The sequence below is a fragment of the Pelodiscus sinensis genome, chromosome 5, assembly GCF_049634645.1.
Source record: "Pelodiscus sinensis isolate JC-2024 chromosome 5, ASM4963464v1, whole genome shotgun sequence".
In the NCBI taxonomy this organism is placed as follows: domain Eukaryota; kingdom Metazoa; phylum Chordata; order Testudines; family Trionychidae; genus Pelodiscus; species Pelodiscus sinensis.
This window is the reverse complement of record NC_134715.1, coordinates 14,138,032-14,163,009: the sequence shown is the minus strand read 5'-3', so window position 1 is coordinate 14,163,009 and position 24,978 is coordinate 14,138,032. Positions and strand designations below refer to the sequence as shown.

At 46.0% G+C, this 24,978-nt stretch overlaps 1 protein-coding gene across 4 annotated transcripts in view; it reads right to left on the bottom strand.

The window, feature by feature from the left end:
* The window catches only part of AFF1 (ALF transcription elongation factor 1), a 178,888-nt gene that overhangs the window by 147,603 nt on the left and 6,307 nt on the right, over nucleotides 1-24,978 (bottom strand). For 3 of the 4 annotated variants that reach the window (XM_006115336.4, XM_006115334.4, XM_075929557.1), the window contains exon 2: nucleotides 14,140-14,202. In XM_006115336.4, the coding sequence (XP_006115398.2) occupies nucleotides 14,140-14,174 (35 nt within the window). In that variant the 5' untranslated portion in view covers nucleotides 14,175-14,202. Of the gene's footprint in view, nucleotides 1-3,722; nucleotides 4,212-14,139; nucleotides 14,203-24,978 lie in introns of those variants that run through there. The other variant, XM_006115335.4, reaches the window with a different exon arrangement.

Here is a 24,978-nt window from a genome sequence, read left to right as displayed (position 1 = left end):
GGCACCATTGCCCTGGCTCCAGCTGCTGGCCATTGGCCCCACCCCAGGAGCAGCTAGGCAGCCACAATGTGGCCCTGATCCCAGCTCCAGCTCTTCCCCAGGTCTGCATGGTGGCTACTTGGCTGCTGCTGGGGCCGGAGCCACTGCCGGGGCCAGTTGCTGCTCTGAGGGCTGGGCAAGACCTGATGTGTCTCTGCTCCAGGGGCCAACTACAGACATTCCCAAGAGCCGGAGCTGTGACTGCTGCCCAGATGCTCCTGGGCCACGTGGTGATTGTGGGGCAGCTGGTCTTGGGGCCAGGGCCAGGGCCCCCTGCACCACTCTTTCCCCCCACCACTGCCCTCTGGCTCTCAGAGACCCCTTCTCCCTTCAGTCCTCTGCTGGCTCCCCACAGGTCACTGCCCCAGCATCGGGGATATTACATTTTGTTTCGTCAACTAATCGAGTAGTTTGTGGATTAGTTAGCTCCTGCCAGAGAGTTAACTCTGCCGCGGCTCTGCATTTTAAAAGTCTTGTGCACAGCAGGGGGACCCTGTGCGAGCCGGGAATCAGCTGTCCTGGCTTGTGCTGTGTCCCCCTGCTGCGCTTTAGCCATTTAAGTGTATTAAGAGTCTGTCAGCTTTTAATACATTTAAAAAGCAAAGGTGCATCTAGTTCTAGGCATGAGCTGGGAATCAGCTGGTTCCTGGCTCATGCCCAGATCTGCTACCCCTTATCTCCCACAGAGACGGCACTGGGAGGAACCAGCTTTGAAGCCGGCTCCCCGCTGCACTAGCTCTTGCTCCCCACCTTGCTGCCTCAGAGAGAGGCACTGTGTTTTTTCACACCGCTTACTAGAAAGCTACAGCCCTGTAAATGACAGTGTAAACTTAGTCCTGGTCTCAAATTGGGGTACTGAAGAGGGGCAGTCAGAAATGTTGCCAGTATCAAACCATACATCCCAGAAAATCCAGCACTGTGCCGATTTTAAATACTCTGTCCCAGTGCCCCATCAAGTAGTGAAATGTCCTGGAAAGCCCCACCGGACATTCCACTACTTGATGGGGTCACTGGCTTGGGGAAGGAAGTGACCAAGTCCGATCACTGTTTTTGCTCACAGAGCAGCATAGCAACAATAGCTTCCTCCCCTCCAGCTCCTCCGCAAAGCACTCAAGCAGCTCCACTGGAGCGTTGCCGGCAGGGGTGGGCTTCTGGTGGTGTACCGTTTCCAGCAACTCCACCACCCGCAGTCCCCTCCCTCCCTCCCTTCCTCTGCAGAACCGTCTCTATCACATGGGGTCCTGGTCTGGCTGTGCCACTATCTCCTCCACACATGCAGGCAGCAGTCTGTTCTTGTTACAGCAGCCACCACTGCTGTATGTGGGGTGTGCCCAGATTTGAAGTAAAAGGTGCTGGAAAGCCACTCCCAGACATCGGCGCTTTTGAGCTGCCACCTCAGCCCTGCCACGCAGAGCCCAGCTGGGCGCTGCCCTCCTCTCCCCCCCTCGCCTCTGGGTGTTCTCAGGCTCATTACCCCTGTACACTGCCACACTCTCTCCCCCCACACCTCCCCACGCCTCTGGGGGAATGGCAGCGAGCCTGGTCTGGCAGGGAAGGTCAGGGTTTCTTCACCACCACTCCCCAGCAAGAAGTGGGACTTAGTGCTGCGGGATCCCCATTACGTGGCAGGGTGAACTCCCCCTGATTCACACCCCATAAGGGGAACAGGAGTGTGCTGTCCAGAGACTTTCCCTGCTGCAAGGGGGTTCAAAGCCAGGTAAGCACCCCCCCCCCATGCCCAGACCCCCACACCCTACACTTTTCCTCCCTCCAAAACCCCGAATCCTCCCTTGCTTCTGTACCTCCTGGCCAGACACTTGCCCCCAGACTGCCTCTGCACCCTACCTCCCACCCAGACCTTGCAAACCCTCCCCCTTCTGCACCCCATACCTATCCCACTCGCTGGCAGCCCTGTCCCACACACTGAACCTTTCTTTTATCCTCACCCCAGAGCCTAAGGGGGAGCATAAAATCATCTAATGCCAGAACCCCCAAAAATAAGTCTGGCCTATACGAAGCCCTGAACTTAGTCCTCCCTGTCCCTTCCCCTCATCCCATTGGGCTGGGAGGTGTCTCAGTTGGGGACCAGATCAGTGAAGGCTTGGGTTTTTTGGACTTTTTGTGCATCTCACTTGTGTGGTCCAAAGCTAGTTTTTCTGTGGGTCAGTGGCCCCCAATAGGGATGTTAAATATCAATTAATTGAATAGTCGAGTAACCTCATGAAATTTTATCAGCTAGTCAACTATTCTATAATCCCCAGGGGCAGGGCCAGCAGCCACTGTATCAGAGGCAGCAGCTGGCAGGTGGGAGCTGGCCCATGAGGGAGCTGGCCCATGAGGGGAGGTAGTCTGAAAACCAGCAGTTTACAAGTAATAGGTCTTGGATCCTGGATCTCATCTTGAATCAAGGTTGGACCCCTAGTGCTGCAGTGTTCTGAGACACTAGGTCTGGGGCCTGGGTTAATGCAATTGCAGTATAGTTATGTGGTAGATACCTATAATTCCCAAGCCCATCCCTATTGGTAGAGGATGGTGGGAGGAGTTCTTAGAGGGGTCACATGACACCCTTTACTTCCAGTTACATGTCCGTCTTGACCTGAAAGTACTACCCCCAGGGTGGGACTTCCTATGGCAAGCAGGCAGGGGCTAAGGGGTCAGGGGCATGGCTAATATCTTGGTATTTTTGGTTCAGAAAATATGGTAACCTTAAATATACCACCATTTGAGTGGACATGGGATGACTGAACTGGACTATCCCACTGTAAAAGTTTCTCACTTAGGTATTTCTATTATGCCTATCACTGCAGTTTAACTATTTGAAGGCAAAGATGATACATGGAGTTGTGAGGTTTCCTAATAAAATGATTTTGGCCTGCTAAGAAAAAGCAGCATCCAAAACACAAAAAATCTGCTGTTAATAGCACTTCTTTTTCTCCTAACCACAACATTTAAAATGGGAGCTTTGGGAACTATTGTGTGTTTTTTTTTTAAATGCTTGGAAAAAAGTGTTCCTTCCCAAGGCTGGGAAGGTCTGAAAGGGTTTCTTTCAATGGCATGCATTGACAGCAATTAGGAGTTAATTTTTCTTTTTCACACTCTCCCCTTTACACACACTCCCTTTTTTCTCACAGCACATTCCCATCCTTTGCATACTCAGCAGATTCACATACAAAAAGCCTGCTACCATTTTATTGTGATAATTTTCTAATCAAGGAGAGAAACCACATACAACTGTAATACATCTCAATCATCTTTTTACAGGTCTAAGGCTCTCGCCTTAATTATAAGTGAACATAAAAGTGTTGTTGGTTTTTTTGGGTTTTTTGTTTTTTTTTTACGTCTGGCAACATACAGTGTAAAAAGAAAGAGGGCAGTGCACAGAGGAGGAAATAATGAGTTTTAGAAGAATAAATTAATTAACGTGCTGCTTTGATAAGAAGAGGTCTGATAAGAAGTTATTAGCTCTATGTATGTCGGTATTTCATAAACATTTCCATTCACAAGTTTATCCAGAAAAGATACAGCATTTAAAGTCACACTATGCAGGACTGTCACCAAGCTACTGTTTGCCATAATCTATTTTTTAAACTAACAAGCTATAAATAACAGAGGATGCAACTAAATAAAACAAATTGAGGTTATAAAACATCCTTACAGTGGTAAAAGTTACTTTAATTTCTTACCTTGACTGGGCAGCCATAGTGAAGTATATAATAGCAAATCTTTTCTGTCCATGAGTCCCTTTCCCCAACTTCCTTCCCTAACCCCCAGCCAAAAACTTATTTGCCATTTGCTGATACTTCCGCTCTGTTTCCTAGTTTCTGTAAATTTGCTCACTCTAAAATGTCACTGAGCTTCTACCCCCAAAGACAGAGGTTCCTGAGCTAAATCTCCCTAGTTCAGTATTGGATTACACTAATTTTGACAGACATCCGGGCATTAAGGGCCTCCTTTGGCTGGATGCACTCCAAATCTACAGGGAGTTTTATCAGCTCCTGAATTTTCAGCTCTCCTCATTCAGCAATTCCAGTTTTGAAGTTTAACACTTAATAAAAAGTTCATCAGCATTACTGGAACAAATCAATGTAAACTGTTGCTCTTATTCATAAAACAAGTCTTTTTTCCAGCTTTAGTAACAGATGCCCAATAACCCAGACCTACCCCTTTTCAATAAAGTTCCCATGGTACAATCCACCTCCTTAAAAGGACATGTTATTCTGTCAAGGCAAGAAAACTGGAGGATTGGATAAGAAGAGAACAAGCCCAGGTCACTAGCCTATCACAGATGAAATACACATTTGTTTTCTCTGCCAGAGACTCCACCTGCATGCTCATAAATGGCTCTGTGCCAGAGCTCACATGACATACAAACTCAACAGCTAGAATACAGGCTTCCCTGCTGCTCGCACTATATGCAATTAGTGTGTTTCATGCAATTTACTGAACAGCACAAGGAGTAAAAGGTACAGTATAGCATGAATTCCTCACTGCCATTTCAGTTTTTCAAAAGACAACAAGAAAAAAAGGATTTCATTCTGAGCATGATATTGTTCACAAATGTCAGCTTTTTAAAGCAAAACCATAACCAGTTCAGAAATAGAGACACTGTTAATTTAAGTGATTAAAATAGATACATAATATAAGTTCAAGTATGTATTATGGATACATAATATAAATTGTGCATAAATGGGATCCCAGAATAATATTAATATTAAAGAGAAAAAAATATTAAAGACAAGAATATAGATTTTTATTTTGGGCCTCAATGCTGCACAGATCACAATGCTGGATTGTGACTGATTCATCAAGTCATTCAGCAAAAAAAGTTACACCCGCCCTTTGCTCTAGGTGCTTCTTGGCATGTTTTAAAACAATTATAGAAATAGTGTACTCCAGTAACTCCCTTCGACCAATAATTAATACACATAATCCAGCAGTCAAAATATATTTAAGACCCTTACAGCACAGTGTGCATATACAAACACCCTGCCCTAACACAGCAAAACTATAGGCCTTATATGTCCAATATTACATAACAAAAAGAGTGCTCTGAAAGACTGGGCTGCTATTGGGAAATGTTTATTTATACAGCATCTTAGAAAAACAGAAAATTCAACATTTACTATACAAATATTTAGAATAGGACGATTTGAAATGGATAACTTAAAACATCTAGTAGAAATGACAGCAATAGCTATTGTTGAAGGACACTTAATAGTCCCCATTCTACCCCATTCTCAGTTGCATAGAAAACTTTCAGGCAGAAATAATTTTACATTCCTAACCAAAGATCAGAAAGAACTTTTAGAAAGTTGAGTTTTTAAAAAGCACACCGTTCTTTTTTATTATGAGACGTTTACATGTAAGGAGGAACTAGATTATATAGCTTTTATTATAAACAGATAAGGGCCTAAACATTAAAAAGTGAGCTGTGATTTCTGGGCAGTGGGGCTGACAGCCTCACTGGGCCCCTGGCATCAATTAAAAGGCCTGGGGTTCTGGCCACTTAGAGTAGCAGCAGCCAGAAGCACCACAAGGCCCTTTTGAATCACCAGGCCCTTTTGAATCACCAGGCTCTGGAGTAGTTGCCCCCCTTTGCCCGCCCACCTGCAGACCTGTTTCTAGGTACCCAACCTGAAACACTTTAACAAAGTCTATGCTGGACATTAAAAATTGACAGCCATAGTGATTTTGTCTGTGTGTTACTATCAGTAGTCAGTTGGGCCAAGTATTGCAGTCTTTACATGAAATAAGTAACTATAGCTAAAACAGCTTGTCGCAGGTCAGGGCTACAGCAGCTGTACCTTCTCCCCTCAAAGTCCCCCAAAGGCACCTACTTAGGCTCCCAACTCTTAAGCAATGATCTATACCTCACCCCCAAATGATGAGAATTCTTCCAGACTGTACAGTTCCTTGTTCACAACTCAGGGTATGTCTAGACAACAGGGTTTTGTCGACAGAAGTTTTGTCGACAGATACTGTCGACAAAGCTTCTGTCGACAAAGAGCGTCTAGACTACATTCAGTTCTGTCGATAAAGCAAGCTGCTTTGACGACAAAACCCTGTAGGCTAGACACAACCCTAGATGCAATAACACCTTCTGTCGACAGAACTCTGTCGACAGAAGGCGTTATACCTCGTAAAATGAGGTTTACCAGCATCAACAAAACTGCTAAGTTCTGTCAACATTATGTCGACAGAACTCAGCGGTAGTGTAGAGGCAGGTATAGTTTTGTCGACAAAAGTCCACTTTTGTCGACAAAACTCTGTAGTCTAGACACACCCTCAGTCTATCTAATAGAACAGTGTCTACACTTTACTTTTTCTCTGAAGGCTTTAATCAGGGAAATAGCCCGCAGTTATAAACTACCACACAGCTCTTTGTAAGCAAGTTCATTTATGTTTAGGGCGAATAAATTACAGAGGCAATGTATTAAAAAGAATAAAGAATCTGCACACATGATAAAAAGCTTGCAACAGAAATCATCCCACTTCCAATCCTGGGTTCCGGTAGAAACAAAGTGTCTAAAGACTAACAAATTTATTAGAGCATTAGGTCATAATCTTTTGTGAGCTACAAGGCACTTCAGACACTGAAGAGAAAAAAAATGAAAAAGGAAGGGATTCAGAGATGGGAGAGTGACATTACTGCTACTTACTGGTGTCACATTGCTATCTCTGAAACCCTTCCTTTTTCTTTCCTTTTCTCTTCTGCATCTGAAGAAGTGACCAGTAATTCATGAAATGTCCTAATGCCCTAATAAATTTGTTAGTCTTTAAAGTGCTACTGGACTCCTTGCTGGTTTTGTTGAAACTGACTAACATGGCTACCCCTCTGGATTATGATTCTTACAAACCTTCCCTAGGGGTTGGGCCTCCTCCTTGAACAGAAGCTCCTGATGGTTTGTTGGACCAAAAAGAAAGCTCTGAGTCAGTTTAAACTCAGGCTATTTAACCAAAAATTCTTTCTTTGTGTCTCAGTCTCTGCAAAATGCAGTTTGAACCAGCCTCCCCACGTAGCGGTACTTCTCTGTAGCAATACAACCACAATGTATTTGCCTATTCACTCCATAGGGGTCTTAGTTTTGGGGGACCAATGGTTATCCTCTCCCATGGAATTTCATACCAGTCTTGGCCCACAACAATACAGAAAGATCTCCCAGAGATATTGCAGGAAATTACCCACAGCTGAAAAGAAGAAAGTTAACAATTGTAAGAAATTAGCCCTCAACTGTCCAGTAAGATCCAAATACGGAAAGACAAGTGGGGAGATCTAGGTGTGGGATGAGAGGGCTCTGCATGGGGCAATCTGGATGCACAGAAACTCATTGGGGGTTCCAAGTGCAGGGTAATGGTAATTTGCAAGGGAAGGTACATATGAAGTTGACTGGGGTTCAGCATAAGGCATCCGGATGCAGAGGGGTGGGTGGGCTGGGTGCAAGGGGGAAAGACTTGGTAGGGTCCAGATGCAGGGGAAATGGGGTTTGCTGGGGGTAGGGGTCTGGGCATCCAGGCCAGATGCCCAGTAAGGATGTTAGATATCATATAGCTGAATAGTTGTATTTACACGACTATTAAATAGTCCCCGGAGGCAGGGCCGGCAGCCAGTGCACTCCTGGCCTCACTCCTGGGTAGTTCCCCTGCCACCTTGTGCTGCTCCCTGTATCAGAGATAGCAGTGTGGAGTGGCAGGCAAGAGCCAGTCCACCAGAAGAGCTAGTTTAAAAACTAGCTCCACGTGCAGACCATCTGCCTGCCGCCCCATGCTGCTGCCTCTGATACAGAAGCTGGTCTACAGCAGCTGCCCTTGTCTACAGGGAGCTAGACAGGGCTGCTGCTGCGGATCAGGCTCTGTCTGTGGCAAGCCTGGGCCACTGCAGACAGAGACTGCTTTGTGGCCAGGGGGAGGGGCAAGTGGCACTACAGAGCTGGTGGTGGAGGGATCCGGCTTCTAAATCGGCTCCCCCAACAGCTCTTGCCTCTTCCCCTCCCCCCCACCTCTGATATAGAGGGGAGGTAATAACCAGTTTGAACAATCTCTAATGCCCATTTACCTGTCCTGATGGATTTCCAGACTGGCTAAGAGGGTGCTAGATGCTTGTTGAATGCTGCTGCAATGTCTAGATGCCTTGGAGAAATCAGGGCCATTGTACCCTTGACCAGGCATTCAAAATGTTTCGTCTCGGTGTTAAGGGTTGAGACATCAAAGGCTGGTCCGCATTTTATCTGCACCTTGTCTACCACTGCCTGCACCTGCTCTCATACTGCCTCTGGAGCTGGTTGAATGGGTAGTCTTGTGTGAAGAATTTTTCCTGTTTCCTTCTGGTTTCAGGGACATGAATGCCGAGGGTCTTCAGGGTAGAATGAGAATCCCTGAAAGCATGGAGTGATGTATCTGTGGACTCTGCCAATAACTTTGACCCCTCAAAGGACAGGTCCTTAATGGACAACTGCACCTCCCCAGGGAACTCGGACAGGTACAACTAAGACACATCATCATCACAGCTGTGGAGATCAAATGGGCCACCATCTCAGCAGAATCCAAGGCGGCCTGTAGGGCAGAGCAGGAGGAGAGGAGAGCTCTTTCATTTATATTAGTTCTGTACTGTTCTCTCTTACTATATGGCAGATTCTCAATAAATGCTGACATTAGATGAAAAATGTTGTGAGTGTACTTTTCTATGGCTATGTCTAGACTGCAGGCTTCTTTCGAAAGAGCCTCTTTCGAAAGATCGCGTCTAGACTGCAGGCGGATCTTTCGAAAGAGAAATCCGCTTTTTCGAAAGAGAGCACCCAGCGAGTCTGGATGCTCTCTTTCGAAGACGGCCTCTTTACATTGAAGAACGCCTTCCTTCGAAAGAGGAACTTTCGAAAGAAGGCGTTCTTCCTCGTAAATTGAGGTTTACCGCCATCGAAAGAAAAGCCGCGTTTTTGAAATAATTTCGAAAGAACGCGACTTGAGTCTGGACGCAGGGGAAGTTTTTTTGGGAAAAGGCTACTTTTCGCGAAAAAACCCCTGAGTCTGGACACGTCCTAAGAGAACAGCACAGTTCACTATACGGAAGTGGAGCGTGGATGAAGAATATGCTTTTCCCCCAAACAAATCAAGGCATTTCCAGTCCCTGTCATAGGAAGCGGTACAGGCTGCATTCTGCTTGTCCCTCTGGTTCACTGCCTCAATGACCTAAAGAAGGGATGAGAGAACAAAACGTCAGCACCTTGCGGAGCTACAGAGTGCTTTTTATCTGATCTTTTGGAAACCGGGGGAATGGTGGCTGGAGCGTACCATATTGCCTTGACTAGGTCCACAAGGGCTGGGTTCATGGGGAGAGCCAGCATCGCTGCGGGGGAGGCATGGAAAATGTCAGTCAGCTTGTGTTGTGTCTCCGGCAGGCTGACCAGAGAGATGTCCAAAGAGGCTGCCAGCCTCTTGTAGAACTCTTGAAATAATTTTAAATCATTCCCTGAAGTACAAGGTGGAGGCATAATGGTGTCATCTAGCAAAGAAGAAATGTAGGTAGTTGGATAAGAGTTGGTAGTGATGTCTTCCTCCATTACGTCAAGGTCTTCCTCCTCATCACAGAGTGGCTCAGCGACTGCACAGAGGGAGCATGCAATCCGTAGAAAGGGATAGACTTTGGTGTGGACTTTTGTTGTTGTTGTGCCCTATACATGGCCCATAAGTTCTAGTATGGCCAATTCAAGGGAATGGGTATTGGTGATGGCAACCACTGCAGTTGCTGCCATTGTGGGGGTTGCTGCATTGTGGTAATTGGAGAGTGGGTGCCCACAGAAGACTCCTCATCAGTTGAAAGTGGCAGTGCAGATCTCACTGGTGTGGCTGAAAGACTGAAACGAGATGTTGTCGTGGTACCGTTTGTGCCAAAAAGCAGAGTGCCTGGCACGGAGGTGCCTCAGAACTCTTTACTCATTGTAAATGGCTCAGCTTCGTCAGTACCACTGAGGTCTGAGTTGGTGTCGACAGCATCGACTTTGCATTTACCTTACCAGGTGCCTTAGAGCTGGCCCCCAAGGGGTCCTTGGGCTGCTCGGGATGTCTCGATACCAGATAGTCCTGGTGCCTCCTTTTCCAGTACCTTGAGTGCTGCCAGTGCTTGGGGCGTTTTCTGAGCTAATGCTCATTTTCTTGAGAGGGAAATCACCCTAGATGAGTGGGCTCACTTCCTGAGGTGGTACATAGAAGAAAAGTCCTTGGAGGGAGCTGTCTTCTCTAACACCGTCATCGGCGACAACTGAATTGGTGGTGTGGTGTGCTGAGGATCGGAGGCTGGACCCAATGTGTTCTCCAGGAGCAGAAGTTTTGGCTAGAATTCCATGGTCTTCTAGGTACCCGCTACAAGCTGTTTGCAGTGCTCACACTTACTTATTAAATGTGCCTGTCCCAGGTACCAACTGCACTGAGTGTGATCGTCTGGGATAGAGAGCCTGCAGAACAGGCACCGTTAAAAACCTCAAAAAACCCCTAAAAAATGGGAACAGGAAATTTTTTTTTTAAACTAACTAGAACAATACAACTTACTAAGAAACAATTACTGAACAATACTAACTAACGCTAACGCTAAGGCTATGTCTACACTGGCCCCTTTTTCGAAAGGGGCATGCTAATTTTAAACTTCGGAATAGGGAAATCTGCGGGGGATTTAAATATCCCCCGCGGGATTTAAATAAAGATGTCCGCCGCTTTTTTCTGGCTTGGGGAAAAGCCGGAAAAAAGCATCTAGACTGACCCGATCCTCCGGAATAAAGCCCTTTTCCGGAGGATCTCTTATTCTTACTTTGAAGTCCACTCTTTTTTAAACTGAAAAGTCCAAGTCTTTTCAACCTCTCTTCATATGGGACCTGTTCCAAACCCCTAATCATTTTTGTTGCCCTTTTCTGAACCTTTTCCAATGCCAAGATACCATGTTTGAGATCAAGCGACCATATCTGCACACAGTATTCACAATGTGGGTGTACCAGGGATTTATACAGAGGCAATAAGATATTCTCTGTCTTATTCTCTATCCTTTTTTTAAAATGATTCCTAATATTCTCTTTGCTTTTTTGATTGCCTGTGCACATTGAGTGGACTTTTCAGAGAACTACCCACAAAGACTCCAAGATCCTTCTCGAGTGTTACTTGCTAATTTAGTCCCCATCATTTTATAAATGTAGTTGGAATTATTTTTTTCCAATATGCATTTGCATTTATCAACATTAAAATTCATCTGCCATTTTGTTGTCCAGTCACCTAGTTTTGTGAAATCCTTCTGAAGCTCTTCACAGTCTGCTTTGCTCTTAACCATCTTGAACAGTTTGGTGTTTTCTGCAAATTTTGCCACCTCAATGCCTTTCTCCAGACCATTTATGAATATGTTAAATAGGATTGATATCAGTACAGATCTCTGTGGGATACCACTAGTTACCTCTCTCCATTCTGAAAACTGATCACTTATTCCTACTCTTTGTTTCTTGTCTTTTAACCAATTACCTTCCCTCTTATCCCATAACAACTTATTTTACTTAACAGCCTGTGGTGAGGGGCCTTATCAAAAGTTTTCTGGAAATCTAAGTACACTATATCCATTGTATCCATCTTGTCCACATACTTGTTGATTCCCTCAAAACAACTCCAGTAAATTTGTAAGGCACGATTTCCCTTTACAGAAACCATACTGATTTTTCCCCTTAACAAATTATGTTTATCTATGTGTCTGACAATTCAATTCAGGATGGGGAAAGAGAGGGCTGGTGTGGGGCCAGAGCTAGGAGTGGAGGGGTGATCAGTGGGGGAGAGGTGGAAGCTTCCCACCAGGATTCCCTGCCGCACAGGCCTCCCATCAGCGTTCTCCAGGACTCTCCTTGGGGCGGGTGGGCACTGCACAGACCTCCTGCTGTCATTCCCTGGACCTGGCCCAGAGGGTGGAAAGAAGTAGGGGACATATAGGCCAGCCACTGGAGTTCCCAGGCTTCTTTGTGAAGTACTCTGGACCTAGGACTTGAAATTTGGCAAGGGGAGGGGCCTGTGTCAGAGATGTGCTTTAACCCTATGAAAATACAACAAAATTCGGTATATATTCAGAAAAAAAAAAATCCCAGTCTGTGCTATAATGTCTTGCTAGATTTTTCAGAACTATGTTCTCCAAAGATTCTATCTACACTAGGCTAGGCATGCTTTAACCCATGATTGAGAAGGATCGACAAGTTAGAAGTCCAAAGCTGCAGGTATGGGGCAGGCTTTGTTCCGACACTGAAGTCAAAAGTGAGTAGACTGTTTCTTCTGCTCAATAGTGATAGAGATGCAGCTGTGTTAGTCCTGTTTTTTGTTTCAGCTACACCAGACTATGTAGCACTTTAAAGACTAACAAGATGGTTCATTAGGTGATGAGCTTTCGTGGGCCAGACCCACTTCCTCAGATCAATATGTGGAAGAAAAATCGGCACAACCATATATACCAAAGTGATACAATCAAAAAAATGAACGCATGTGAAATTGACGAATCAAATTTTAGAACAGAGTGGGAGTGAGGGGGGAAGGTTAGTTTCTGTGAGGTTATGACATTGGGGTGATAATTGGGGAAGCTATCTTTGTAATGGGTGAGATAATTACAAAGATAGCTTCCCCAATTATCATCCCAATGTCATTACATCACAGAAACTTCCCCTATTATCACCCCTATGTCATTACCTCACAGACACTAACCTTCCCCCCTCACCTCCACTCTGTTCTAAAATTTGATTCGTCAATTTCACATGCGTTCATTTTTTTGATTGTATCACTTTGGTATATATGGTTGTGCCGATTTTCTTCCACATATTGATCTGAGGAAGTGGGTCTGGCCCACGAAAGCTCACCACCTAATAAACCATCTTGTTAGTCTTTAAAGTGCTACATAGTTCTGTCTTTTGTTTCTTCTGCTCAAGAATGTATTTATGCCAACTGGCAAAAGGGAGAAGAGGGAATCCACTGGATTCTCATGAGTTTGGTGTGTACGTTCTAGTTCTTCCAAGCATGTCATGTGGTCACAAATAGAAGCAGGTGTCACACCGGATATCAATATCATTGTAAAACATATGTACAGATATCATGTTAAGAGTTGCATACATATACTGAATACATGTTGTGACAGATACAGATTAGCTAGCAGCTGCACACTGATAGAGGGAAGACATGCTGGATTTTGGGTGAACTGCTCTCTCTTTCTTTAGTAACAAAACAAAACAAAACAAAACCAGACCTAACTGCAGCATAATCAGGCAGGCACTTGGGGTCAATTACAGATTACTAGAGCTACAGGCTGATTAGAAGCCTGTAGCCAGTTAAAGCCTGTGGTGCTAATTTAATAAGGGCTCCTCCCAGGCAAGGAAGGAAAAGAGGAAAGGCCAGGAAACAGAAAGTGCCCTGTGCAGGAGATATGTGGGCATGAGCTGAAGACTGATGAGCAGGTACCAAAGGGAAGTTGCCAGGAGGGATCATTTGGGGAAGTAGCCCATGGAAAAGCTGCAAGATTGAGAGTGGCAGTAACCCTGCCTGTTGCCACTGCCTTAGCATCCCTGGGCCGGAATCTGGAGTAGTGGGCGTGTCCAGGTTCCCCCCAAAGTACACCACGGTGTGGTTTTTTTTATTCCCCTAATTAATTGAGTTAGAGGCTCTCATCACAATGGAGGACTTAGTGAAAGCACTGGTGCAGGCCACAGCAGCCCAACAAGATGCCATCCTGGTACAGAGGTTGACACTACAAGAGGCTACACGCCTACAGCAAAAGACCAACCAGCTATTAATAAAATAAGCAGCCTCTGACAGGGCCCTACTCCAAGAGGTATTAGACCAAATAAAGGCCCTTACTCGGACTCTAGTTACAGTGGGGGAGTAGGTGTCAAATTCTTTATTTTACATTGTACTTATATGGATGAAAATTACAGTAATCTTTTGCTGGGACAAAGAATGCTACATTGTTTTGTTTTAAATCTGTTTTCTCCTCACAAAAACTCTCAAATATGAAGAGAGAGGGGTTAAATCTTAGTGAAAACTATGTGAAAATTAGTTTAAAAGTTAAAAGACAAGAGTGTGTGCCCAATGTTACACTGGGTTAATTCCTACCCGTTAGTGCTGCTCGGTATGTCCATGGATGCCATTATGACACTTCAGTGTAAATCAGCTCATCTGGAAAAGAAAAGGGGCCATTAATGCACAAATTAAAAATGTCTAAATATTTCCCCCTTCGTAATTTCCCCCTCCATCACACATAATATTATTCAGCCTGCCACCAAAGTTTGCTTAAGCAATAATATGAATTATTAGGATCACTTTTCTCCCAAACTGTTGCTCTCCATAGTTGGTTCTATCATGCAGGACAGGCAGCTGGGTATGTAATCTCGAGAGAACTCTTTCTAGTGCCATCCTGCCTAAAGTGTCTTGTTAATGTGAAGCAGAACTTCTATATAGAAAAAAAAAATTTACATTTGTGAGGTTATATCTGCCTTTCAGCTTTGATTGTCAGCAGTATGGGATCCATCAGACAACTTCTTAGATAGAATATAGCTTTCGAAAACAAGCTAATTCAGAAAAAGCGCAAGTACTTTCTTCCTACAAAAATAATGTGCTCTGATTATCAATTATGAGTGAAGACAAAACAGCAAACCAAAACATGCACTACATTTTTCAGCAGCTCTCTCTAAGATCAGCTTTCCACCCTCAAACCTGCAAGGCAGTCTGAGGCCTTGTCTACACTGCCAAGTTTTGTCAGCAAAAACCCTTTTTGGTAGGATTACCAGGTGTCTGGTTTTGAACCGGACAGTCCAGTATTTGAGCTCTCTGTCCGGAAAACAAATTGAGAAAATACCGGACATATAAACAGGGCTTGACAAATTATGGAAAACCCTACTCGCCAGACAAAAAAGGGACTCGCCACCCTCCCCCCCAAAAAAGTGTTTTTTTAAATGGCATAAATTCCTAATAAGAATAAGAACAGTAATTACTAATTAAGTTATTAATAAATACCTTATAAACCTCTACCTTTTCCCTCTGCTGCCATGTCTCCTCCCCTTGCTCCATCAGCTCCCCTGGTGCCTGCTGCCCGCCAACCCCTCACCCTCTGCTGTCCTGACTCCTGCCCTTCTCACTGCCCTCAGCCTTTCTGAGACCTGCCCCCCTCCACCAGCCCTTTTCTCCCCCCCCGTGCCCACTCCTCCAGTAGCCCCACTCTGATCATGTGAGTTACTTTTCCTTATCCCCACTCCTAACACCTCCCTCCACACACCTGCCCTGCCTCTCTCCTCTGGTGCTGGTCCCTCCCCTGCAGGTGTCTGCCCTTCTGCTTCACCCCCAGAATCCTCTGGCACCTGCACCCTCATGATGCCTCCCCCTTCCCTCACTGCCTCTGCCCCCTTTGCCCATGATACCCACCCCCCCTCACTACCCTCTGCCCCGTTCCCCTCATGTCCCTGTGCCCTTACACATGCCTTGCTCCATCCCTGTCTTCCTCATGCCCACCCCCTTTCAAGCCTTCTCCCAGCACCTCCCCCTCCCCCCTTTAGCCCCCAGTGCCCTTACCCTCTCCTCTCCCAGCATCACTCTGTTCCCACTCCCACTGACACCTCCCCTCCTGCCCTTTTCCTCATTGTCTGCACTTGGCCCCCTGGGATTTGTCTCTTCTACACCCCTGTCCCTTGGTGCCTTCCCCTTTCTTCTTTTCCTGACCTCCTCCCCTCCCCTCCCCTCAGCACAAGCCCCTTCCCCTCCCTCAGGGCCAGCTCTAGGTTTTTTGCTGCCACAAGCAAAACATTTTTGGCCACCCCTCCCCCCTTTTTGTTGTCTTTTACACATTTGCATTTTGCAATGGAGGTTTTTGTTTGTTTGTTTGTTTTAATTTTTGTCCTAGCATTTTAGCACTATAAATAGCAAATAGCATATTCATTCGTTTTTTTCCATAAAGGCAAAGGCACTTCAAGTGAACTCCCCCTTTCACTGCTGCTAGGTCACAGCAGCCTTTTCCCTGCCCTGTCCAGCCCCCCTCACTCCCGACTCACAGGGTGAGCAGGATGCAGGGACAGCACAGAGCCAGAGGGGTGCAGGGAACAGTGGGGGTGTACAGGGGTGGCGCGGGGAACGGGAGGCACAGAGGGATGCAGGGATCGGGGGAGCAGGATGCGGGGGAGGCGCAGGGAACAGGAGGGGCAGAGGGATCGCGGTCTAGGGGCAGCATTTATGTCTGTGAAATGCCCACCATGATCCACAAGCACCTGAAGCACCATGATATGCGTCTGAAGCACCACTGAAAAGTACCCTTTACGATTGGTGTACTCTGAGGTAAGACGAGGTAGTAATATAATGTGTGCTATCAATTGCCCCACAATTCAGAGGTCAGCTCAGCATACAGCTTCACGTAAATTGCTTTATGTGTCTGAAAGTTCTGTACCCACTGGTCTTCCTTGCACACCGGCATAACAATACAATTCCACCATTCAGTGTTGATTTCCCTAGCCCGAAAGTGATGCTCTACTCTGCTTAGCTGCTATGTGAAGCCCAATGCAATGCCACTTTGCTACTGTATCATTCACTTTGTCGCCCACATCCGAGTCTTCGTCTTCTACTATTAAAGTGCATAAGAAGCTCTGCTGCAATGTGTTATGTCCTAAGCACATTGATTACAACATGGAAGAGAAGTTTGGGATCCATGATTTCTCACAGCAGATGCTGGAGACCACAGCAAAGATTGCCATTCAAGCAGTACAAAAGTAAGTTGGAAGCCCAGAGAGGGCTGGGAAGCAAGTAGGTGACCAGACATTTTTCACATTCCCAAAATGCCTTGTGCTACGTTGCACGTTCCCACAGTGCTTAGTGACTGAAGGTGTCACCAGGCACCGTGGGATGCTTTTTTCTGTCAATAAGGGAGCTAGCAGTGTGGTCATGATATACTGACAAAGGGCAGCAGAAAAACCGGTTTGGCGAGTTTTCAATTTTGGCAACTTTTGCTTGTCCACAACACTTTCATCCCCAAACCTTTCCAGGGTACACATGGCCTGAGTTACCTTCCTAATTTCAATGATCATATCCAAGAGTAGCTGTGCTCCATAGAATTGTGCTTTACCTAAGGCCGTGGTCACCAACCAGTAGATCGTGATCTACCGGTAGATCTCAGGGGCTCTAAAGGTAGCTCTTGAGCCCTCTCCGAACTGTGTGCTTGCGCAGTACATTTACATTAGATTTCCTCATTTGAGGAGCAGCTACTCACCGAGCAACAACACAGGTGAGGAGCTGCGAGGAATGGTGGGACCTGGGAGGTTGGGAGGGCTGAAACACCCCAGCAGCTGACTGTGGATTTCAGCTGAAAGAGTCTGCCCCGCACTCCAACTGATCGGCAGTTTCTCCTCTGCGCCTGCCCACGTGGAGCTCGGTGCACCCTGGCTGCGCGCTATGGCCAGCTGGCCGGGCAGCCACTTCTCTTTCCTCCAGCCCGGCTGCCCTGCGCTCAGCCCAGGGAGGCTGCGTCTAGCTCCAGCTGTGCTGGAGCAAGCTTCCCAGGCTGAGCGCAGGATCACAGATGCCCATCTGATGGACCGTATACGACTACCAATCTCAGATTACAACCCAGACTTCAAGACACTGGCAAATACTGTTCAGTCACAGGTGTCACACTGAGACTTTGTTATTGGAAGAAAAAAATATATAAATTATCAATACTTGATTTTAGATTTACAAAATAGCAAAGAACAAAATGTATAAATGTACATGCTTCATTTGACATTTAAATAGCATGAATTAAAAACAGACCATTTATTTCATAACTATAAACATGTGATTTTAATTTTATATATTTCATAATTTAAAAATAAACTGTTTAACAGAGTGTATAAGGGCTGGGGATAGCAAGTGATGGACAGGAGAATAGAGGGGGTGGAGCTTCAAGGAAGGGGCGGGGCCGTAGATCTTCGCCTGTTCTGAGACTTAAAAAGTGATCTTGGGTGTAAAAAGGTTGGAGACCACTGAAGGCAACCAATCAATCACCAAATGTTCAAAAATCATGAGATTGGTTTCGAAACCATAAGATTATATACAAAGAATATTTTTTTCTTTTTATTTGCCTTCTACTTTTTGACATAACTGAGAGAATGTTGAAAGATATTTAACCAAGATAAGCCAAAAAATAGGATGAACCTAGAATGAGATTGTTTCTCATTGCTTCAATATTACAGAAGAGAGATAAAACAGAAAAATTTGCAGTACAGGTAGTGCTCTTTTGGCACGGCTAAATCAATGCTTAAGGTTTCAAAACCAAAAGACAATGTTATTGGAAACCAAACTGAATACAACTTTTTTTTTAAAACATAGCAGTTTATAGGGATGAAGAAAAAACACAATTCCCATTAAAAAAATTAAACAGAAAAATTTTAATAATCCCTTTAAGAAATCCAAAATAAAAATAAAAATAACACTGTATTTCTGAAAAATACAATCTCTTCAATGAGCATACACATTTTCCTTTTTTTTTTTTTTTTTTAAACTGAGGTTAAGGACCTGAGCCACACCAGGTAAATCTGCTAGTTACAATACATAGAGAAGAGTTCTTTGCCTCAAGAAGTTTATAATCTAAGAATCTGGTAAGGAACACATGTCTTAGTCCTGTGAGTCATCCCATTGAACTGATGGTTTCAAAGGGACTTCACACAAGTCAATCAATTCTGGCACCAGACCACCTAGCCCCTGAGTACATTAACCAGAAGGGGGTCTCCTGGGGCTTGTGGATCACCATGGGCTTTTTATTAACACAAGCTGATCTGCAAAGGTGCATAACACAAGGATATTTTGGAACACTGGACTGTTCAGGAAACTGCAAGCTGGGACTTTCTTCCCAGAATAGAAGATTACTGTAGGGGAAGTCAAAACACTCAGGCTACATCTATGCTACAAGTTTTTTTGGCAGAAAATATGCCTCATTAGCATGAATCTGACATATTAGCATACTTCTGCCATTTCGTTTTGCACGAGAGATTTGATGAGGTAATGGATGGATATAGAGAAGTCAGTGGATGTGATATACCTGGCTTGGTGGACATGGGAAAGTCAGTGGATGTTATATACCTTGACTTTAGCAAGGCTTTTAATATGGTCTCCCACAATATTCTTGCCAGCAAGTTAAGGGAATGTGGATTGGATAAATGGACGGTAAAATGGATAAAAAGATGGCTAGAAGGCCGGGCCCAGCGGGTAGTGATTAACAGCTCGATGTCAGGATGGCGGTCAGTTTCTAGCAGAGTGCCCCAAGGTTCGGTTCTAGGACCGGTTTTGTTCAATATCTTTATTAATGACCTGGATGAGGGGATGGATTGCACCCTCAGCAAGTTGGCAGATGACACTAAGCTAGGGGGAGAGGTAGATACGCTTAAGGGCAGAGATAGGGTCCAGAGTGACTTAGACAAATTGGAGGATTGGGCCACAAGAAATCTGATGAGGTTCAACAAGGACAAGTGTAGAGTCCTGCACTTGGGACGGAAGAATCCCAAGCATAGTTACAAGCTGGGGACCAACCAGTTAAGTAGTAGTTCTGCAGAAAAAGACCTGGGGGTTACAGTGGATGAGAAGCTGGATATGAGTCAATAGTGTGCCCTTGTATCCAAGATGGCTAATGGCATATTAAGTTGCATTAAGATGAGCATTGCCAGCAGATCCAGAGATGTCATTATTCCCCTTTATTCAGCTTTGGTGAGGCCACATCTGTAGTATTGTGTCCAGTTCTGGGGCCCCCACTACAAAAAGGATGTGGACGCATTGGAGAGGGTCCAGCAGTGGGTAACCAAAATGATTAGGGGGCTGGAGCATATGACGTATGAGGAGAGGCTGAGGGAGTTGGGTCTGTTTAGTCTGCAGAAGCGAAGAGTGAGGGGGGATTTGATAGCAGCCTTCAACTTCCTGAAGGGAGGTTCCAAAGAGGATGAAGAGAGGCTGTTCTCAGTACTGACAGAGGGCAGAACAAGGAGCAATGGTCTTAAGTTGTGGTGGGAGAGGTCCAGGTTGGATATTAGGAAAAACTATTTCACTAGGAGGGTAGTGAAGCACTGGAATGGGTTACCTAGGGAAGTGATGGAGTCTCCATCCCTAGCGGTGTTTAAGTCTCAGCTTGACAAATCCCTGGCCGGGTTGATTTAGTTGGGATTGGTCGTGCCTAGAGCAGGGGGCTGGACTTGATGACCTTGTGATGTCTCTTCCAGTTCTATGGTTCTATGATTCTAGGTGTGGAGTTCAATGGAAGCCGAGTGAGGACAGAATAGTGCCCAAAATGTGTTGGCAGTGAGAAGAGGACCCATGGAAATCAAATTTGGGAGGACGACTGCAGGTGGAGAGTAGTCATGGAGCTGCTATAGCTGCAGTGCTAGAAACATGTAGGTTGGTGCTCCATTATGTTTAACAGACATTCTGTGGCTTCAGTATTTTCCTTTCATTGTCCCTTCACTCCTTAAAGTCTTTCTTTTCAGCAGCAGCCTGTAGAATAACCTCATGCACCAAGTCATCTTTACTTCTCCCATAACACTTCCTTGCCCTGTGCAAGTGTTCATCAGGCGATAACAATAAAGGCTGGGATCCAAAGTTTAAATCTGTGAAGCCAAAATGCTACATTTTACAGAGGGACCACTGCTAACAACAGACAGAGCACTGACATGACTCAGTTTACACACAAGCACTGTTCACATACCAATTGCTGAATGGCTGTCCCGGGGTGAGGAACATAAGACACAAGACCCCCAAAATGGTGAGTAAACCACTGGGTCAGGGCCTTACTGTAGTCTAGGCAGGTGTGTCTTGGGGACAGCCAACACTGCAGCAGGACCCTATAGTCACTAATGTCCACACATTTTCAATAGACTATGGTAAACCTAGAAGATATTTCGCTGCTGAGGGGGAGAAGGGAAGCAAGTGAAGGTCTTCTACACAACTGCAGCTTCAGTTTTGACCCTTATGAAGCATGCCTGGGTACAGCAGTGGTCTCCCTTACACACATGCCTCTATGCCATAAGGAATGTCCCCCTTAATGGGAAAAGGAACAAAACAGCTCTGCCACAGAACCTGTGGAGGTGAATAGCCGAGCATCTGCACAACACTTTTGATTAAATCTATGAAGCCAAATACCACGGAGTGAGAGAGAGTCTATCAATGCCCACATCTGACTAGCCCAGTATCTGTACTAGCACCAAAGCCTGCTTTCTGTGACCCTCCTGCCCCCAACAACTTGTTTCAGCACTTCCAGAAATCACAGCCACTTACCAAGGCACATCCTCTACTGTTTGTGCTTTCTCAACCTCCAACTGCTGCAACTGGCTAGCCTCCTCCGGGGTAGAAAATAGCTCCAGCCTGCATTCATCTGTGGGCATTGAGACATCCTCTGCATCTGAGTCCCCATCTTGTCCCCCTTGGCACCCTCATGCAACATGTCCTTCTCCTGGCTCAGTCCACTCTGCAATGACTCCTGAAGCATCCAAAGGGATCTTCAGAGTGGAGGTGCAGTCCCCCCCCAAATATTTAATCCAACTCTTTGTAGAATCAGCAGGTTTGCAGGTACAGCAACAGAATGGCAGTTTGCCTCCCACACTTTGTGGTAGGCATTTCACAGCTCTCTCACTTTGACCCTGCATTGCAGTGCATCCTGGTCATGTCCCCTTTCAAACAGGCATCTTGAGATCTGCCTGTATATATCATAATTCCTACATCTGGTGCGCAGCTGGAACTGGACTCCTCTCCCAAACACTGGTGAGGTCCAACACCTTGTCAGGGCTCCAAGCAAGAGATCTCCTGTCACATGGAGCAGGCATGGTCAGCTGGAGAGATGTGCTGAGAACACACCATGTGTCCCTGAGCAAATAGGAAGAGGACTTTCAAAATTCCAAATGTAGCGCCCCCTCTCCACCTGGTTACCTTCTTTAATGCCAATCTGCTTACAGGTTTTGATGAATAGGTCTGGGTTCTTCTGGATCCCGCCACCCACTCAACTTTATTTTTTCCCAATGGATTTATTTGGCGGTGCCTCCACTCCCCTCACTCCTTCCTGGCAGGGTCACCAGGGCAGCTTGGGAGGAAAATTCTAACCCAGGGGAATCCCCACGTACTTGCCAGATAGTTGGAGACTCCAAGAAAATAACACAAACACATACACTATATTAAACACAATTATATTAAACAGGAGACAAATATAACAGAACAGGGTAAAATACTATTTCTAGGGTCACTGGTGCCCAGCAACTGTAAGGGTAGTGTCCCGTTGGTACGTGTTCTTTGTTGGGGCCCTTGAGGACTTATGACCACAAATTTCTTCTCTGCAGTGGTTTAGCAGTGAGGCTGACTGGGTCCAGTACTGCTCAAAGGACTCCCAAGTGGGAGAAGGTGGTAAATCCCTCCACAGGTTTAATATGCAGCAGGTTATAAAATCCTCAAACAAATTCCCTATCTTACTACCGTATTTTCCAGCGTATAAGGCTACTGGGCGTATAAGATGACCCCCTAATTTTTTAGTTAAAAGATAGGTTTTCGTCTTATACCCCAGCGCCCCTCCACCTCCCCGGCTTTGCTCCCGGTGTTCCTGGTCTGCTGGAGACGGTCCCCAGCAGACCAGAGACACCGGGAGCAAAGCCTCTGAGGACACCCCGGCAGCGGGACAGCCCCGGCACGCCTCGGCTGCCCTGCCGCCTGTATACCCGGCGTATAAGACGACCCCCGATTTTTGGGGGATGTTTTTCAGCATCAAAAGTCGTCTTATACGCCGGAAAATAAGGTAACTAAAAGATGGTTCACTCACACACTCCATGAATGAGCCTCAGGTTCAGAGATGACTCAGTCACTGCAGAGGGGCTGGTCGCTTCGGTCCCAGAATTTCTCTTCACCACAAAGGGGTGCAAGGCTCAAGGTGCAGGCCACAGAACTGCACCAAAATTCAAACTATAATCTCCTACCCCAGCATTCAGACACACACACAGCAGGCAGCAGCCCTGAACCAGCAGACAGAGCAGAGCTGACCATACGGTGACTGGTCTCACCCAGGGAGCCGGAGAGCTAACTCAGCCTGGCTGGGGAAGTTTCCCAGCAAACGCCACAAACTGGGAATCAACAGTGGAGAAATAAAAGCCAGTGGAGGGATCCTGCCTTCAGGTCCCTAGAGACTAGTTCTCAGGGGGAAACCCTGCACACAGGCCTGGGGCTTACTAGCTCCCACACAGCCAACCCTCCCCTTGCCCTGGCTGGCTTCCCTCCCGAACTCCCTAGGAGGGGCATCTCACTCCCTATGGGTTGCCGAGCAGTTTCTGTCCCTGGTAGGGAGGGGGAGCCAAGGCAAACTCAGAGTACCTCTCCCTGAGCTGCCAGCAGACAGAGCCCCAGGAATCTAGGTAATCTGCTTGGGGGTTACACAAATGAGTGCAAAGGGCGGGTCTGAGGGTTGGTCACCTGAGGGGAGAGCAGTAGGGTTCAAACTGATTGCCAGAGAGGAGAGAATAGGCATTGTAGGACAGGTACAGAGGCCTATCACAGCACTACTGTACACCCTGGCATCCACACTAGCACTCTGGTGCTATAGTCACAGTGCAGCAAGCTCTTCGCCTCTCGTGAAGGTGATTTATCTACAGTGCAGCAACGTGGAGTTAGCGCACATTGCCTTGTGGTATGGACACCTCAGAAGTTACGTTGCTCTGGGCTAATTTACTGCACTGCAACTTGTTAGTGTACAGAAGGCCTTCAAGAACAGGATTAGGTCTTCAATTCCTAGGAACACCACAAAACATTTGGTAACTGTGTGGCACTGTGAGCCAGAGGCATGTAGATTAGACACATAGGCAAAGGCAAATGAAGCCGCGATTTAAATGATCGCGGCTTCATTTAAATTTACATGGCTGCCGCGCTGAGCCGACAAACAGCTGGTCAGCTGTTTGTTCGCTCAGCGCGCTAGTCTGGACGCTCCCCTGCCGACATCAAAGCCCTTTGTCGGCAGCCCCGTTATTCCTCGTGGGATGAGGTTTACCGGGGCTGCCAACAAAGGGCTTTGATGTCGGCAGGGGAGCGTCCAGACTAGCGCGCTGAGCGGACAAACAGCTAATCAGCTGTTTGTTGGCTCAGCGCGGCAGCCATGTAAATGTAAATGAAGCCGCAATCATTTAAATCGCGGCTTCATTTGCCTTTGCCAAAAAAACAAATCTACGTGCCTCTGCTGACAGAGGCATGTAGTTTAGACGTACCCATAGTTACCAGCATATACTGGGAAACAGAAATCCCTAGAGCTAGTACCTATTTAGCCATCATTTGCTGTCACTACTCATGCTGGACTCCAGAAACTTCTATGTTGGAATTGCATGATCACTTGTTTAAAGCATACAACTCTATTTTCCAACTGGGGGTGCAACCCGGGAAGCAGCAGACTAGTCCAGGGACATATAGGAAAAGAGCATTTGGGGGATGAGAGGAAGAAAAGAAAAGCTGCATGACCTTAGATACTACCACACCTTCAATGCAAATATGCCTTATATGCAAATAAAGCAAAAGGAAATTTTCAAAGTCACCACCGTCTTCTCTCTCCTCCCAGCTGTGGTATCCAAATGCACTGGTTTACAGACTCAAGCAGCAGCTTACCAACCTGAACTTCTCTTCGCTGCTCCCATTACACTCAGTTCAACCTCAACAGTATGCGCACTACAGCCACTTGGTGAAAAGGAACAAAACAACAGATATTCCACTCAGTATCGTGCAACCTTCTGGTGAATACAGAGACGATATGAGGAAAGGGAGCAAGAAACTATGCATTAAAACAGAACAAAAAAGTACATGCAGAAAGAACAGTAGTGAAGAGGAACAAAGCCAGAAAAGTGAATGGATAGCATGTTCCATCACAGTTAGGGTAAGGGAGAGACATGCATTAAAATGGGTGGCTGCAAAAAGGAGTGCTATTCACAGTCAATTGGGGTTCAG